Source organism: Mytilus californianus, unplaced genomic scaffold (assembly GCF_021869535.1).
Source record: "Mytilus californianus isolate M0D057914Y unplaced genomic scaffold, xbMytCali1.0.p SCAF_4, whole genome shotgun sequence".
Lineage (NCBI taxonomy): Eukaryota > Metazoa > Mollusca > Bivalvia > Mytilida > Mytilidae > Mytilus > Mytilus californianus.
In genome coordinates, this window is record NW_026262690.1 from 40,880,656 (window position 1) to 40,899,467 (window position 18,812).

Genomic DNA, 18,812 nt, shown 5'->3' on the forward strand with positions numbered 1-18,812 from the left:
AAGATCTTTAACCACTGGGTGTTTTCATATACTGTGTATCCTACACTGCCTTGGACTTCACTAGACCGTAGAAATTCACAGGTCACTGGACCGTAGAAACTCACAGGTCACTGGACTGTAAGCACTCAGAAGTCACTCGGCAGTAGACACTCAGAAGTCTCGGAACCATTTTTCACTGGTCAAGGGACTGATAATTAATAAGATGCTTTTTTGTGTATAGTCAGGATGCAATGTTTACCATTCAACTTGGTTGAAATAATAAAATATGAATTGATTATACAGGTATTTGGTGTATTACATTAGTTATTGAACAATTTTTCTATTGGGTTTGGTCAAAAACCATAAAGCGGCACAGCCAGAGCTTCGTCTGTTTACATATTTACCATCTGACCGATGATCTATATTTCCAGTGGAAAAATATAATGGTGGTTTTTAAAAATGTACAAAATGGACACAAAAGTGTCGTGAATTAACTTGTATTTTACTATTCAATGAAAATTATGCAAGTCTTTATCTTCAACATTTGATGGAATCCGCAAAGAATTTTATTAGCCTATTTGATTTTACTGTTTTATAGTATCAGATGTGCGCACATTTAGCGGGAGAAGATAACGAAATCATCGTGGTTCATAATTTAAAAAAAAAAAATGTTTTTTTATATATTTTGTTTATAATTCTTTATTTTGTATTTCCACATCTCATACAATAATTATATACATTTTTCTATTAAAGAAGAATACAATACATGTTTAATAATGATGACCTGTCAGTGTCAGCGATTATATTATATTAACCCCCCCCCCCCCCAAAAAAAAAAAAAAAAAAAACCCAAAAAAACAATGTTTTACAGAAGTATATATTTCTATCAAAGACTGGAAGTCTTATAAAAAAATATATCTAAACTCCAATTATCATAACATAGTAACACATATTTAAGTCTTACACAAATATATATATATATATATATATATATATATCTATAGGATGCACACTAACCACTGTCCAATTGTGATGTGCACCCAGTTACACAATCATTTTACAGTTTAGTATGAGTTATCTTTCTTGTATCATGAAATTAATTGTTGAAATGATTCCCATTTTTTTCTACTTTTTCACCTATCGCAGGAGAACGGTAAAAGGTGGAAGATAATTTTTCAATAATGTAATATTTTTTTAATTTCGTTAGTGCAATCTTAACACAAGGTAACTGTGAGCTCAATCTACAAGAATAAATATAGTACTTTATGAGAACAATGAAAAAATATCCAGAGCTATCTATAATATCTGATCCCAAGAGGATGTTTTGTTTTGATATCAGATGCTCATAATTGCAATCAGAATTACATTCTTTAAAAGAAGTCACCAAGGAGAACATTTTTCAGTACTTTCAAACATTTTACTAAAAATAATACTTACAGTGGAAAACTCAGACTTGCACTTACTTCCTATATGTTAGCTTATACAGGGTTTTAGGTTTTAAAGAATTATCACATATCAAAGTTGAACTTTTTAAAAAATTTTGTCGAGAAAAGAATAACGGGTTGTTATGGTAAAGACAACAATGTTACGAAATCAAGGCTTAATTCTTGTTTCTTTAATTAAGATGTAGCCAATATAGATATGACATCTGATATGTATATATTTAGATCGATCTCGAAATTGAAGTCATAATTCATTTTCATTACGAAAGAAAAATGTCTGTTTATCGTACTCTAGAACAAACGAAAAGAATTTACGACATTTGATAAATTTGGCTGTAGTGAAACTGATTTCGGTTTATATAGGTTAGAGCTATCGGGCTACAGCTGCCGATCATAATATTCAAATGAACAGCACCGTTGTCAAATTTGAAATATTATACCAGCTAAGATCGGTCAGTGCTGTTCATTGGGAATGTATTTTCACGCAGTCTTTGTTATAACGTCTTTTAAACTGTCGTCACCTTTGAGATTTTAGAAATGTACCATTTCATATCGCACATATTTTTTCATATCTATGCAGTCTCTGTTGTAAATACTTATATAACCTACGTCATTTTTAAAATTTAAGAATTGTACAAGCGTTTTTTGTGTTTAGTTTTAATTATTACATATGACGTGGTTCTGTACATATACATCCCGTCATTGTGTTATTGTGCTATGGTAAATTTTTGTATTCTTGTCCTTCATTTTTGCTAATGTGCTTTGTCTATATGCCTTTTTGTATTTCTTTGTTACATATTTGTTTGTTTTTATAGTGATTAAGATTATAACACAATGTTGACTGCTGTACCCCTATTTTTTACTTTTTTACCTATTATGTCTGTTTGTTTTGTTCACACATCGTTGTTAATATAATGGAATTTTATACGACTGTCATACAAGTGAGCGGTTTAGCTAGCTATATAACAAGATTTAATCCACCATTTTCTACATAAGAAAATGCCTGTACCAAGTCAGGAATATGACAGTTGTTATCTATTCGTTTGACGTGTTTGAGCTTTTGAATTTGCCATTTGACTACGGATTTTCCGTTTTGAATTTTCCTCAGAGTTTGGCATTTTTGTTATTTTACTTTTTTGTATAAGTTCAAGCTTGTTATAGTTTAAGCAGAATAGACTGATATGATTCATTTTACATCATAATCATACTGATAAAGGATATCTGTTATCCGAATTATTTATAGATAATTACATTTAATGTTTCCTTTTTTATTATTGGTGTTGTTTTGTACACTTTTTAGGCGTTTATATAATTTATTTATTGTGTACATGTATCGTTATTCGTAACGATCCAGTGCCCTCGTAAGAAAGATCGTTGACTAATATCCAGACGTTGTATATATATATATATATATATATATATATATATATATATTTCTTAAATGTACAATTTTCTTCTCGAAAAGAAATAGAACCAGTTCAACTTAATTTTTGTCAGTCGGCAAAGGGGTCGTTATACTTACATTTCAACCATATTCATTATGTTCAACATTTGTAGAACTTGTCTTGCTAATCATTTTTCCTTATTTAAGTTTCCATCTATCTACTTTAGTTTTTCATATATATGACACAAAAAATTGTCATTAAAGGTCAATAACTCAAATTAGGAGTGGTCTGACAATTTTAACCATGATAACATATTTGTAGAAAATGTCTTGCTTATCATTTTTGCTGTATAAAGTATATCTCTATCTATTATAATTTTCAAAACAATAGGCACAAAATGATAAAAAAAAATGGTAAAATTTGTCATTTAAGGACAATAACTCTTATAAGAAGTCGTCTGACAGTCTTGATGTTAATGGACAATTGGCAGATCTTATCATTGATCATTTCGGCCCCTGTCAGATTTTCTGTATTTATAGAGGTTTTCAAGATGATAGACAAAACTTGCATTTCACCCCTATGTACTATTTTAGCAATGTCCGCCATCTTGGTTGACAGGCGGGGTCATCGGACACATTTTTAAACTAGATAACCTAATAGTGATTGTGGCTATGTTTGCTTAAATTTGGCCCAGTAGTTTCAGAGAAGATTTTTGTAAAAGTTAACGACGACGACGAAGACGACGAACGACGACAGACGACGGACGCCGAGTGATGAGAAAAGCTTACTTGGCCTTTCAGATTAGGCGAGATAAAAAGGGACATTAGCTACAAAATTGACATAAAATCAAAATATGATTTTTGTTGTTGTTTGAAACTATTATAAAAGCGGAATTCTGAAATTGTATGTCGCTATAAATTGACAGTTTTGGTTCAATTTGTCAATATAAGTTGAAAAACATCAATGATGTATCATTGGCTTGTAAGTCAACAATTCAACTCATTTGAATCCGTATTCATAGGATTTTCAATTTAACCCTTTATCTTGGATAGACGTTTATGTATGTTATAAATAAAATGTGATATTTATAGTCGAATTGGTGAACATGAGTTTGACAGCTATGTCCTCTTTAAGATTTAGTGGAAACCATTTGTTACACTGACCTGAACAATTTGTAAGGGCTGTTGCTCTTTCTTTTTGAGTTTCAAAATACTTTTACGTTGACATATTACCAATTAATTCATGTTACTTAACAACTTAATAAGGAGAAACAGACAACAGTAATATAATTGGAAATTTCTAAGAAAATCAATTCATATACAACATACTTACATCCATCTCACAAATGGAGAAACCTTGCACTCCTCAATTAGGAAATCAACCACCTTTTCGATACCGTTTACCGCCGCTGCATGTAAGGCGGTCCGACCTGCTGAGTTTGAAAGGTCCATGTCCACACCTAGTTGTTGTAATCTTGAGATTTAAGAAAGAATAACCATGATATCATATAATAAATTCTATTATCATAGTAAACACCTTTCCAATCGGATATGTATCATAAACTGGTCAATTCTTGAAATATATTACAAATATAGATTTTCAATAAAAAGCGGTATTATGTCTGTTTGTTTTATTCACGCGTCGTTGTCAATATAATGGAATTTGATGCGACTGTTATACAAGTGAGAGTTTTAGCGCTATAAAACCAGGTTCAATCCACCATTTTCTAAATAAAAAAATGCCTGTACCAAGTCTGGAATATGACATTTGTTGTCCATTCGTTTGATGTGTTTTAGCTTTTGATTTTCCAAATTGATTTGGGACTTTCCGTTTTGAATTTTCCTCGGACTTCAGTATTTTTGTGATTTAACTTTTTTTCACACTAAGCGTTTTAATGAAATAGTATATATGATGTGTACATTTTTTTTACAAGTTATTAGTATTTTTCAACCTATAACTAGAATCATAAACATAATTGAACGAAAAAGCACATCATTTATGATTTAATAACTGATCACTGTCATTATTGCATACATGCCTACATGCTACAACACTGATACTAAGTTCTAATAAGGAAAATATTAATTCTAACACAGGTTATATACACGGTCAGAAAATGTTATATCATATGACAGTGTAGTGGTAAATCCACATAAGTAAATATCTGATTTCATGATTGTATACTATATGTTCACTAATCGAATGTGTAATATTTATCTGATATTTGGAATAAACATGAGTATCAATTACTATAAAACCAGGTTTAATCCACCATTTTCTACATAATTAAATGCCTGAACCAAGTGAGGAATATGACAGTTGTTATTCATTCGTTTGATTTGTTTGAACTTTTGATTTTGCCATTTGATTACGGACGGACTTTCCGTTTTGAATTTTCCTCGGAGTTCGGTATTTTTGTTATTTTACTTTTTAATTCAATGAACGATAACTCTTGTTCACGGTATATATTAAATAAACACGATCAGCACGTGACATCAAACAACCACTTGAATCCTCTGAAATCTATAGAAGGTAGGATACAAAATATCATTTGAAAAAAAAAATATGCAACTTGTACATGACTCATCCTTTAAATCTTCAATTCATTTTGGCTGAATAGACATGAGATTTACCAAATATCAGACCCTTTACACTTAAATTCTTTACGTAGGTATGTAGACATCAGTGTAGTGAGTAGTTGTATAGCTCCTTCAGGTTTGATAATCGATGGATTTCATAAGTCTAGATGAGCGTCGAACTATTCCCACCCATCTCGCCTATCCATGACTTCTTTTGACCCACTATAGTGAACACACTTCTTGGCAAAGGGTACAGTCAATCCTTTATAATCGCATACTAAAGGAGATAGAAAGGCGTTGATTCATTCAATAGCCCAATTTCAGTAACTGCTAAAGCACAATATCTGTAATTTGGTAATCGTCTTTCTCTAATTTATTCAAAGGAAAGAACCTATCACTCTTTTGGTAGCACAGGAGCCAGTGAATGTGACAATAATGGAAAAACTGTCGAGGAGTATGATATCTCCCTGGCACATATAAATCGAGAGGGCAATTCTTATATCATGATGAAGTCCATTCTCCAGCTTCAATTAGAAGGCACATTAATTCTCGTTCTTTGGTTGTTACGCCCTGTCTTTGGATGGTGAATCTTTCGTTCAGAGATATGATGATGGCTCTATGTTAAGTAACCTGATCACATAACTACTCCTTCTGATTTTATGGCTTGCTCAGGGTTGGCAAAGGAGAAACCCAAATTGTATAACTATTCAAGATTCTGGCAATACAAAGTCAGCACTTGATTTTGTGAATAGAACCATTTTTGAGTTTCATTCAACCAAGGTATAGGAAATAAGTACAATGGCATTGGTCCTAACACTTTCCATCTGAGATTTGGTCATTGGATTTAAATCTTCACGAGTCTTGTCTGGAGAAAAAGTACCTGTTCTGTGTATATTCTACCTTATTAGTGGCAAAACCGATTAAGGGACTGGTTTCTGAGCAGTCCACCTGGGCAAAATTGGACAGTAATCTTCAACTTATGTCTGGGGTCGTTGGTACATCATAGCGTTTTTATCTGCTGCTTGGTCCTTATTAAAGGACAAAGGTGAGGAGTTCGGCGAACACAAATCTTTCCTTCTACAGGTTGCACTTTATAAATACAGCCTTTGAATATAAGTGCATTTTGTTCTTTTGTTAATCAATTGGAGCCAAAAAGTAAGACATCAGTGGAAATTCCGATAGGAATTTGTAGGTTGTATATGTGTCTTTGACAAGGTATATTGAGTATTTTGCATTTCAATAAGTTGTGTTCCGTTGTTTTAGCGTCTCCACAAACACACTTTTGGGATTGTATCAAAAGAGGGACGAAAGATACCAAAGGGACATTCAAACTCATAAGTCGAAAATAAACTGACAACGCCATGGCTAATAAAGAAAAAGACAAACATACAAACAATAGTACACACAACACAACATAGAAAACTAAAGACTAAGCAACACGAAACCAACCAAAAACTGAGGATGATCTCAGGTCACCGGAAGGGTAAGCAGATCCTACTCCGCATGTGGCAACCGTCGTGTTGCTCATGCTAGTACAAACCTGTAACAAATCTTATTCGATACGTCACATTCGTGAACAGTAGGGACGGGATTGTAGTTACGACATTAGGAACATATCCCTATCTTGACTTACATCTAGAAATTGACAATGAGGGTTGGTTGAAAACAAAATTTTACGACAAAAGAGATGATTTCAGCTTTCCAATTGTGAACTTTCCGGTTCTATGTAGCAACATTCCAGCAGCACCTACATACGAAGTATTTATCTCCCAATTGATACGATATTCCCGGGCTTGTATTTCCTATTATGATTTTCTTGATAGAGGTTTGCTGCTTACAAGGAAGCTATTAAAACAAGAGTTCCAAATGGTGAAGTTGAAATCACCCCTCCGTAAATTTTACGGACGCCATCACAAGTTGGTTGACCGTTATGGAAAATCCGTTTCACAGATGATAATGGATATCAAGTTTCTGTCATAGAGGGGTTTGTTGAGTCCGCTTTGTTCATCATTATTCTTGCATAATATTTTTTTTTATATTCAAAGCTGTGCAAACTTTTTTTATGAGTAGCAATTGATTTTCATCCACAATCTTATAATTCTATTTATTCATTCCTCCCCGATATAAAGAAATATTATTCCTTTCTTTAATAACACCCATTCTTCTAAAAACCTTTCACTCCCTTCCTTTGCTATTTTGTATTATGTATAACAACTTATAACGAACTTTCTTTATGTTATTGTATTCAGTGACTGTATTCTGTTACGTACATATTCCTTTGCTATTCAGCATGTAAACATATTTTCGTAATTTTATTTTTGAATTTATGGAGACGGATTTATATAAGAGCACTGCTCTTGTTTCCTTATCCCAATGATTGAATCACTTGTATATTTCGTATTTATGTTTTACTCTTGAAGCTATACATAACGATTTCTTTAATAAAATATGGTTACACATAAATACAACCTCTTTTGGGGAGATATATAATATTCATAATTTTTTTTTATTTACCTACTGGATCCAAGACAACTTAGGAGTTGTACCAGTATAAATACTGTTAGCTAGCGGACAAATTGAATCAGTAAAACTCAAAGTAAAAAGAGGGGTAGTACAGAATTTTAGTATAAGTTTTAAACTGTTAGAAGTTCAAGGCATATAAATGTCGAAAATATGCCTAACAGTTCTATGTTTTGCCCCCTGCATAAGATAGAAGTGCATTTTAACTTTATATTTCAGGATATGATTTTGTACGAAACTTCATAGTTAAAGTGGCACAGTTATTGCCGTAAAAGGAGTTCTTTATGTAAAATTACATTGTCTGTATTTACAGAAGTGCAACCTATATTAGACGGAGAAGGAAAACATATAGAATTTTACCAAATCATGTTTATCTTCACAATTAACCCAAATATAAAGTTTTATAAATATTGCATTAAGATTGAGAAAAGCATGTGCCTTAAATATGATGACTTTGCAAAAATCCACAGTTAACAGTATGCATAGTTTACCTTCAGCCTAGTATGCAAAGTAATTTAACAAATATGTATTTTTGTACTTTAAATTGTTAAGAATAGCTTATATTTACTCTTCGCACTCAGTAAAACTCAATGGTGTTTAATAAAAAAATTCGTTCTGGTGTTTTGTTCCCAAATCCCAAAAGTAAGCCGTAACGCCTAATTGTGCTTTCAAGCGACCGTAGCATCAATTAATTAAATCTAGAGATACAATATTATTCAGCAAATTCGAGGCTCCAAGGGCAATAAAGGCAACAGAAGTATACTGGTGTTCAAAAGTCATAAACCGATTGAAAGAAAACAAATCCGGGTTACAAACTAAAACCGAGGGAAACACATCAACTATACGAGGAAAACAAAGGAACAACAGGAACACTGAAGTGCAACAAAAACAAAGGCCAACATACATAGAAAGGAACTATTTGATAACAACTGCCATAATCCTGTCTTTGTACAGGACATTTTAAGAAAAAAAATGGTAGGTTGAACCTGGTTTAATGGCTAGCCAAACCTCCCGCTTGATGACAATGTTAAAAAATATCGCTAAAATGACAACACTTCGTGACAGAAATACAACACAAACACACACAAGAACATTCATCACAAAATATCCCTAACCCCTTGGTCATAAAACAGATAATATAACCTTTATAGGCTCTAATTCAACTGTAACGAATCTCTTTGTAAAGAAAGCAGTAATCTTGCTATGAAGGTATGTAAAACTGGTTTTAACAGTCAGATCTATGAAACTTTTAATGAATTTTTATATCAAAGTGGTAACTTCATAAATTCAACTGCTGACAATCTAGTTTTGTTCAAGCACTTCTATCTCATATATTAACCTAATTTTGTTCGATATATGATAATAGATGATAAGTATGTGACAATATTTCTAAACATAAAAATTTGACAGAAATTATAAACTTTTAAAGATAAATGGGCATACAATAAGATGTTGTTTTAAAAAGTGTTTTTTTTTTTAATTTTTTTTTTTTTTTACAAATTTATGAATTTAAATAAATTTTAGTACAGGTGGACTAAAGCATTAAGGTTTCACTACTTCTTATGATGAACATCTTAATCAACCTTTCTCTGTCAAAGCGTCATGAGTTGTTGGATAAAGCACCCAAAAGTGAAGGCTGATGTCTAAGTGACTGATGGAACACTTATCAACCTTCACATCAAAGCAAGAGATCACCTGGTGGTAATAGAAATCCTTCCTCGTCAAAAGGCAAACTAGAGGCTCTAAAGAGCCTGTGTCGCTCACCTTGGTCTATGTGCATATTAAACAAAGGACACACATTACAGACAAGAATAGAACTCATGACAAAATTCTCTTGTTTTGGTGATGGTGACTTGTTTGTAAATCTTACTTTACTGAACATTCTTGCTGTTTACATATCTCTATCTATAATGAACTTCGCCCAGTAGTTTCAGAGGAAAAGATTTTTGTAAAAATTTACAAAAATTTACGAAAAATTGTGAAAAATTGACCTCAAAGGGCAATAACTCCGGAAGGGGTCAATTGACAATTTTGACCATGTTTACTTATTTGTAGAGCTTACTTTGCTGAACAATTTTGCTGTTTACAGTTTATCTCTATCTATTATATATAGTCAAGATAATAACCAAAAACTGCAAAATTTCCTTAAAATTACCAATTCAGGGGCAGCAACCCAACAACAGGTTGTCTGATGCGTCTGAAAATTTAATGGCAGATAGATATTAACCTGATGACCATTTTTACTCCGTCAAATTTGCTCTAAATGGTTTAGTTTCAGAGATATAAGCCAAAAACTGCATTTTACCCCCATGTTCTATTTTTAGCCATATTAGTCTTCTTGGTTGATGGGCAGGGTCATCGGATACATTTTTAAAACTAGATACCATAAGGATGATTTAGGTCAAGTTTGGTTTTATTTGGCCCAGTAGTTTCAGAGGAGAAGATTTTTGTAAAAGTTAACGGACGACAACGACGGGCTACGACGACGGACGACGACGAACGCCAAGTGATGAGAAATGCTCACTTAGCCCTTTTGGGACAGGTGAGCTAAAAATGACTAAGTGATTAGAAAGAAGAAGTGTCTAATAATAATTCTGCCTCCTGCAGTCCTGCCTCCCGAGGAGTATTTGTTGAATATTTTCCACAAATTCCAGTGGGAGGCAGATTAACTCGCTTCCTAGATCAATGGAATATAACGACTTCCCAGAAGTGAGTTATTCTCCAATTAAAAGACTATTTCAATTTTGAAATGATAAACTTTCCTCACATTAGCAGCAATATACAAACTTCAACCGCGTATGGCGTATACAATTCTCAACTCATACGATAATCATGAGCTTGCAGTTGCTACACATACTTTGTAACACGTCATCGGTGTCTGTGCAAAAAATTTATGAACAAGAGTTTGGCCAAAGAACATCTCGTCCTTTTTCTAAAAAAGTTCACCGGAAGGTACCAAGACCTAACAGAAACAAATTTAGTGTCAACTTCACAAATAATATAGGATGGTCTTAGGTTTTTGATTCTATGAGCTGACGGTGTGCACCAGTTTATTAACTTTACAGTTTACCCTTTCTCTTTGCACTTTTATGTTCCGTCGTATGACTTTGGACATTTATCGGTATTTGTGCATCCAAATTTCTTGTTTTTTGCTTTGAGCGTTCCTGATGCTGGTGGATCCAGAGGAACGATTTGGACGCAAACAGTTTTTATAGTGTTATTTTCATTTAGTATACCCATGTATATATATATTTTATAGACTTTGTACTTGATCGGAAGAGTGTGTGTTTCATATTGTTTTACTATACTGTACTATCAACTATAAAAACGTTTTTGATTGGCGTCTTTGATATAATTGTACGTTTGTTTGATTTGTTTAAGTCAGTTGTATTGTATATGTATGATCTATGTTTACACAGTTTTGACTGCTGAATTCTAATTTTGTCACGTCAACCAATTGTTTGGGCCTATGATGAGTTTATTTACGAAAGTTTGTAAATATGGAGGAACTATAAACAACTGTCATACAAGTGGGAGGTTTAACCAGCTATAAACCCCGACATGTTTTCCAGGAAAATATCTGTACCAAGTCAGGAATATGACACATGTTTCCTGCCGTTCCGTTAGTTGATATATATGATTTATGGACTTCCCCCATTTTGAATTAACCTTGGAGTTCGGTATTTTTGTTACACATTTTCTTCAGGACTGTGGTGGACCTGGAACTTCAGGTCCACAAACTGCCAACAGTATTATCATTTCCTCTGAACATGACAGTGGCGAGGGATCCATACAGAAATCACTTACTGAAAGAAGAGGTTAACAAACATCTAAAGAAAGGAGCTATAAAAGTGTGATATCTCCTCTGAGACCAGGTGCCTATTCCCGTATTTTTCTTGTCCCCCGAAAAATAGGAGTATGAGACCTGTAGTAGACCTTCCCTTTCTGAATTGTCATCTGATAGTGCCTCATTTCAAGATGGAGACCAACAGATCGATCAAGGGTTCCATTCATTTGGGCCTAGTTTTCCCCCAGAGAAAATAATTACTCTTTTCGATCCATTGAATCAGTTTTTTCAGGGATAAGTTGTACCATCTCGCAAATTTTAAAACTGGTTGGGTATCTGATTTCCTAATTCCTAAAATGACGTTATTCCCATGGGTCGACAGCATACGCATCCAATTCAATGGTACTTGGTGGAATTGTGTCTTTCAGTTCTATACCAGTTCTTCCAAATCTATTATCTCATCTGCAATGGTGGTTATAGTGGGAACATCTCTTGAAAGGGGTGTCTTTTAATCATCAATAACCCACAATGACGCTATACACAGATGACTCCCTAGCAGGATGGGGTGCTTTCCATGAGTGTCCATTCCATAGGATCCTCCTCAGTTATAGAAATACATTAATCTTCTAAAACTGAGGGCAGTACTACTAGTATTGAGACACTTTCAAAAGGTGATGAGAGAACAGTGTTTGCTGATAGTTATAGATAGTTCAAAAATAGTAGCTTATCTTCATAATCAAGGAAGGACCCAATCCCTTTCTCTTTACCTTCTATGCTGAGAAGTTCTCGTGTACTGCGACAGCTGTCTACAGACTAGTTTGTCAGTGAGACATGTCCAAGGCAACCAGAACCAATAAGCGCATGCCTTTGAATGCCCTCGTGTTCCAGTGAATACGGACTTGAAGTCATATAAGTAGTTTTTTAGGCTATCACTCGGAGTTGGGATCGCCCACTGATAGATCTTTTTACAGTCAGTTTTTAATCATAAACATTGCTCTCGATATCCAACAAATTCTATTCTCCGAGGCCTTTGCAAAAAGCAATATAATATGGATTCAGCGCTGCGCTAAATTCTCACATCTGAAGTCATAATGGTAACGTATTCATTGTAATACAAACTTAATGTTTTGTTTTTAATTTGTTTTTGTAAAACGAATATTATCCATTATAAATCAGAGGTACCAACCACCTCCCGTTCATCCCCTTTGTTATTTTTTTTTATCGTAAAAATAACGAAGTAAAACGGCACGCATTATTTTAGAAAAACCAATTTGTTATAAAAGAATGTAAGCTTTCCTGTTATATTTGAACATGCCGTTTGGTATAATATTGGTTGTTATGATGTAATTTTTGAGACTATTTTACATGCACATATAATACTTTAAAGAGATGAGCAAGCCTACAGACATGTTTGGTGCACAATGTTGAAGACATACATAAAGAAAACATTGAAAAGAATAGCTGTAGTGGATCATTAATTAATTTACTTAGGTCCGTAGAATAATGATATTTTGCAAATATTCATTAACACACTCGAAATCTTTATGCACCATTTAACTTTATATCAAAATAATTTAGTTTTGGATGTAACGCGTCTTCTGATTGGCTGACAGTGTTTTGTCTATCAGCTCATAGACATAATTTTGTCATGTGACCATGACGTCATCAACGTTTTTTCATGATTTACTCCAGCTTAAAATTAAATTTAGAATTAAATTATAAGGAAAGACTGTAATAATTTGTTCCGTCTATTCAAAATAACATACAAAATGTGGTGCACACTTTAAAATAATCCGCTACGCGGGTTATTCAGTGTGCACCACATTTTTGATGTTATTTCTTCATAGACAGAAAAAATATTATAGTCATCCCTTAAATAAATATGTACAGTCCCAACAGACACGGCTTCCACTGCCTCACTTTTAAACTTATACCTCGAATTTGACATGAGCGGTCATCTCAGTACCAGAATCTATGACAAAAGAGACGATTTTAATTTTGAAATGATCAATTTCCCCCACCTTAGTAGCAATATACCAACTTCCCAACTCATTCGGTATTCAAGATCTTGCAGCAGCTACTCAGACTTTGTAAAACGTTTCCAGTGTCTGCGTAGAAAGTTGATGAACCAGGAGTATGTCAAAGAACGTCTCGCCCTTTTTCTAAAAAAGTTCATCGGAAGATACCAAGACTTGTAGATAAATATTCCGTATCAACTTCACAAATAATACACGATGGTCTTGAGGTATAGATTATAGGTACTGACGTTGTTTATCTTCTTAATAACGTGTTATAGTAAGCTTTTATTTGTCTTTGTAAATTATTACTTTTATTGTTTAGTCAATTTGTGGCAATATCCATTTGACGTGGCTCGGTACTTATACATCCCGTCATTGTGTTATTGTGCTATGGTAATTTTTTGTATTCTTCTCTTTCATTTTTGCTAATTTGCTTTGTCTATATGCCTATTTGTTTATCTTTTTGACATATTTGCTTGTTTTTATAGTGATTAAGATTATAGTACAATGTTGACTGATGTACCCCTATTTTTGACATTTTTACCTATTATGTATGTTGGTTTTGTTCACACACCGTTGTCAATATAATGGAATTTTATGCAACTGTCATACAAGTGAGAGGTTTAGCTAGCTATAAAACCAGGTTTAGTCCACCATTTTCTACATAATAAAATGCCTGTACCAAGTCAGGAATATGACAGTTGTTATCCATTCGTTTGATGTGTTTGAACTTTTGATTTCGCCATTTGCTTAGGGACTATCCGTTTAGAATTTTCCTCGGAGTTCGGTATTTTTGTTATTTTACTTTTTGATACAGTCCGTGTTGTATTTGAGCAATTCAACCTGAATAATTAGTTATCATCAAATCTGTAAACCACACCGTCTATATTTTGTTTTGCAATATATAAATTTGAGATTTGAAAAATTATACTCTTCTTTCTTAAAACAACAACTTCAACTTAAATATAAAGCTTTTTTTGATAGGGCATTCCATAAAATTGCCCGATAGTCTTTTTAGAACTTTAAGATTTAATTCTCTTAGCACACATTCACTAATAAATAATTCCTAGGGCAGACAATCCTAAGTATTTCGAAAAAATCTAAGTTATTTAAACAGTTAATTTATAAATATGAACATATCATATTTCTATGAAAATCTAGATTGCTGCTTAATGTCAAATCAATATCTTGATAAAATGCCAGTAGAGCGAAGACTGACATTTTGCACGATTACACCTCATGTTGCAAAATAATCAAACGTCTCCTTGAAGGGTAAATAAGGCATATACAACGACAGAGATAGTAAAATGGCATATCCTTGTGCATATAATACGGCGATGACGTCAATATGATGAAATATAAAAAAAAATCATCTGATTTAAACAAAATGCACGAAAATAAACTAGCTCTCAACCAATCAAAATGCAAGCAACTTCCATTGTGTAACTACACAAGGTGTAATCAATGAGAAAAAATACCAATCTTGACATAACTTGAAATATCTGTAAAATCTATGTACAATTTGTAAAAAAATACAACAAAAATACCGAACTGCAAGGCAACTTCAAAAAGGGGAAGTCCATAAAAACTGACAAAATCAAACGTCATCAATCAACGGAAGAACATGAAAACAACTGCCTTATTCCAGACTTGCTACAGGAATTTTACAAAGAAAATAGTGGGTAAAACTTGGTTTAATAGATAGCTAACCTCCGACTTGTATGACAGTCGTTTATAGGTCCGTTATATATACAAAACTGGGTAACCAACCCAATCAGACATAATAGGTCAATGTGACAATAACTGGGATCCATCAACCAAAACAGCGTAAACTCGAAAAAGACGTCACAAAAAAAATTGTTGGCGTTGATAGTACATACTGCATAGGGAAAGGTATATCGATTTGTTTAACAGACAAGATGTGTTGAATATTTCGAGTAATGGTTGGAATCCATTCATTAGATCTTAATTTCATCGCCGTACTAGTGTGTGTGTGTGTGTGTGTGTGTGAACAGCTTAAAACCTTCTGGTAAAATATGATTTTGAATATTAAGTTAAATGAATATTTACACACACTTCGTGCTATACATTATCGACCTCAGCCGAGATATAAGTATTGGATTAAACAGAGTATAATTACCTTCTAAGAGTGTGAATTTCTCCATTTTTCGCTGCATGTATTATTTCTGTAGCACATTTTTCTCTGAAATGTTCCTGCAATTTATATCACATGATATCAGAAACTATATAGTCAGAATTGATTCAAAAATAAAGGCAACAGTAGTAAACCGCTGTTCGAAATTCATAAATCGATTGAGAAAAAAAAATCCATTTACAAACTAAAACTGAGGGAAACACATCAAATATAAGAGGAGAACTACGACACAACAGAAACACAACATTAAAATGTAACACAAACAGAAGCGAACTATAATATAACAATGGCCATTTTCCTGACTTGGTACAGAACATTTAAAAAATGGTGGGTTGAACCTGGTTTTGTGGCTAGCCAAACCTCCCGCTTTTATGGCAATGTTAAATATAACATTAAAATGACAACATTACATGACAGGACTACAATACAAAGAAATGGGAGAACATATAGGACAGAGAAACATACGAATAATAGCTAACAAAAGGTATCAGGTTTAAAATTTAATACGCAAGACACGCGTTTCGTCCACACAAGACTAACCAGTGACGCTCAGATAAAAAAAGTTCGAAAGCCAAAACAAGTACAAAGTTTAAGAGCATTGAGGACCAAAAGTTCCAAAAAGTTGTGCCTAATACGGCTAAGGTTTTCTGTCTGGGATAAGAACATCCTAATTATTTAGAATAATTCATACTTTTGCAAACAGTAAATTTATAAAAATGACTATATGATAGATATACATGATAACACCGAAGTGGTGACTAACTACAGAATAAAAACGGATACATAAAATAACATAAACCAGCACATAAAAATTCACAGCCGAGTTAGCCAAAGAGATCAACGCACAAAGTGAAGTCACATTAGAATTTCTAAACATTTCCCCAAAATAGGATAGAATTAGGATAGAATTCAAGATTAGGTTTGTAATACTTATATAACATTTATTAATAACAATGAAAATTACAATACTAATTAATATAAAATTGTGGTAGTAATTAGATAATTAATTGTATTCATTGCAATGCAATCATTTATCAATATTTCATTAATAAACTTTTTGAAACTTTTATCCAGTCAGGTTTTAATTATATACTTTTGACAAAACAAAAAAATATGTTGGAGTCAATAATTTTAATGTTATATCTGCTTAACCTCACCGCTTTGGTTTTCTTTGTTTTATATTTGGCTAAAAGGGATATAACTTCGTTGTAGTTCTTTTTCTTTTCATCGTTTGCTTGGTGCCATTCTGCATCTTCACGTGCTGTGCGATTCCATCTGAAGATACATTTTCATTACATCATACATTGTACTAACAATGTATATCGGAATATTGACATCATACATAAATATATAAATCTGCGATAAAATAGTCATCGTGTTTCTAGAAATACTTCATCGGGAAATCCCAAGACTAGATGTTTGGAAGCAAATGTAAAAACATTTTGTGAGTATCAAAATAGAAGGGCCTGAGCAATGAATTATAAAACATCTACCATGTTATAAATTTGCATCTTTAGTTTGAAAACAAATAGTTTATTCATGAATTAATCATTATAGTTTCCTTAAACAAATCATTTAATATGTCCTACCAACATCGATGCTCGCAGATTCAGCAAAATTGTCGACAACAGCAATATGAATCACTCTTTAATACTTTTATGTCATGGAAATATGTGAAATTGATGACACATGTTTTAAGTGTATCATGTGGACTCTTTACTTTTCAAATTCTAGCAGGTTTGAGCTACTTTCGTATTTTGACCCTGCGATTAAAGCAAATTCAGCGGAAATTGATCCAACCTCTTTTGAAAAAATTGTTTCAATTATTCCTATGATATTCACCAGAGACGATAACTTAAAGTGGCTAATTTAACATGTTCAAGAATCCATGTTTGGACATCCTGGAATAGCGTTTTTCTTCAAAAGCACACATTGACTTGCTGGAGCCTCTCGATTTCACAATATTAAGATATTTGAGACTGAATATCTTGAATAACTCACAATTCATAATATCAAAAATTTGAACAAATTTCTAGATTGATATAATATTTGGAAAGACAATAACATTTCATAAATAATTAAGAATACCACAAGGATAATAAGGGTTATTTTTTATATTATTTCACCCTCGTAGTATGAATAGTTGTTACACCCTGAACATCCTATGGTTTATTTCAAATTCTTTCATAAGAAGAGTGAAAACATATATCCTTAAATTGACAAAGTCCCTTTCATGAAAATGTTTAGAAATAAATTTCATCTATACACAAACATCGTCATTTCTCCATACTTGACCGTATATTATTAAAGTAAAAGAGAGACGAATGATAACAATGGGGCATTCAAACGCATAAGACGAGAACAAACTGAGAACGCCATGGCAAAAAACGAAATAGAAAACCCAAACATTTAAGCTACACTCAGGATAACCGCTAACTTGAAGAAGAGCATAGAATAATTTTAAAGGCGGAATCAAAATGTGCCATAACTTGAGTTTGATTGATTTATTGGAAAATTCATATTTGTTGGAATTGGTGATTGTAACACAGTTTTCGATTTTCAAAATAATCCGATATACGGGAGTTTGAACGTCGAAAAATTAAAAAAAAATGAAACTGAAAATGTTCATTCGTCATTCGATTTTGTTCAAGATTGTTTTTGATTGAAGATTTCATGCAGCAACATTATAAACAGTATAAACTTGTTTATATTTTCGTAAATTGAACCCTGATGGATAGTGGTCACATTGCCTATCATACTACATCTCCTTTTATATATATATATATATAGTAGTGGAAAAAGCGATATTGTGCAATGGCCAAAACAATTTAAAAAATAGAAACATTCTAGTCATGCTGCAAATTAAAATGTAGGTAATTGATCATTATTCCCTAAAATAGTGGACGAAGTGATCAAACATCAGTATTGTGAGTATAACCTTTAGCAA

At 32.9% G+C, this 18,812-nt stretch overlaps 1 protein-coding gene across 6 annotated transcripts in view; it reads right to left on the reverse strand.

The window, feature by feature from the left end:
• Positions 1–18,812, reverse strand: part of LOC127738039 (serine/threonine-protein phosphatase 6 regulatory ankyrin repeat subunit B-like) — an 88,359-nt gene that overhangs the window by 40,235 nt on the left and 29,312 nt on the right. For all 6 annotated transcript variants that reach the window (XM_052249101.1, XM_052249103.1, XM_052249102.1 and 3 more), the window contains 3 exons: positions 17,023–17,140; positions 15,851–15,924; positions 4,139–4,279 (listed from right to left, as the gene is read on the reverse strand). In XM_052249101.1, the coding sequence (XP_052105061.1) occupies positions 4,139–4,279; positions 15,851–15,924; positions 17,023–17,140 (333 nt within the window). The remainder of the gene's footprint in view (positions 1–4,138; positions 4,280–15,850; positions 15,925–17,022; positions 17,141–18,812) is intronic.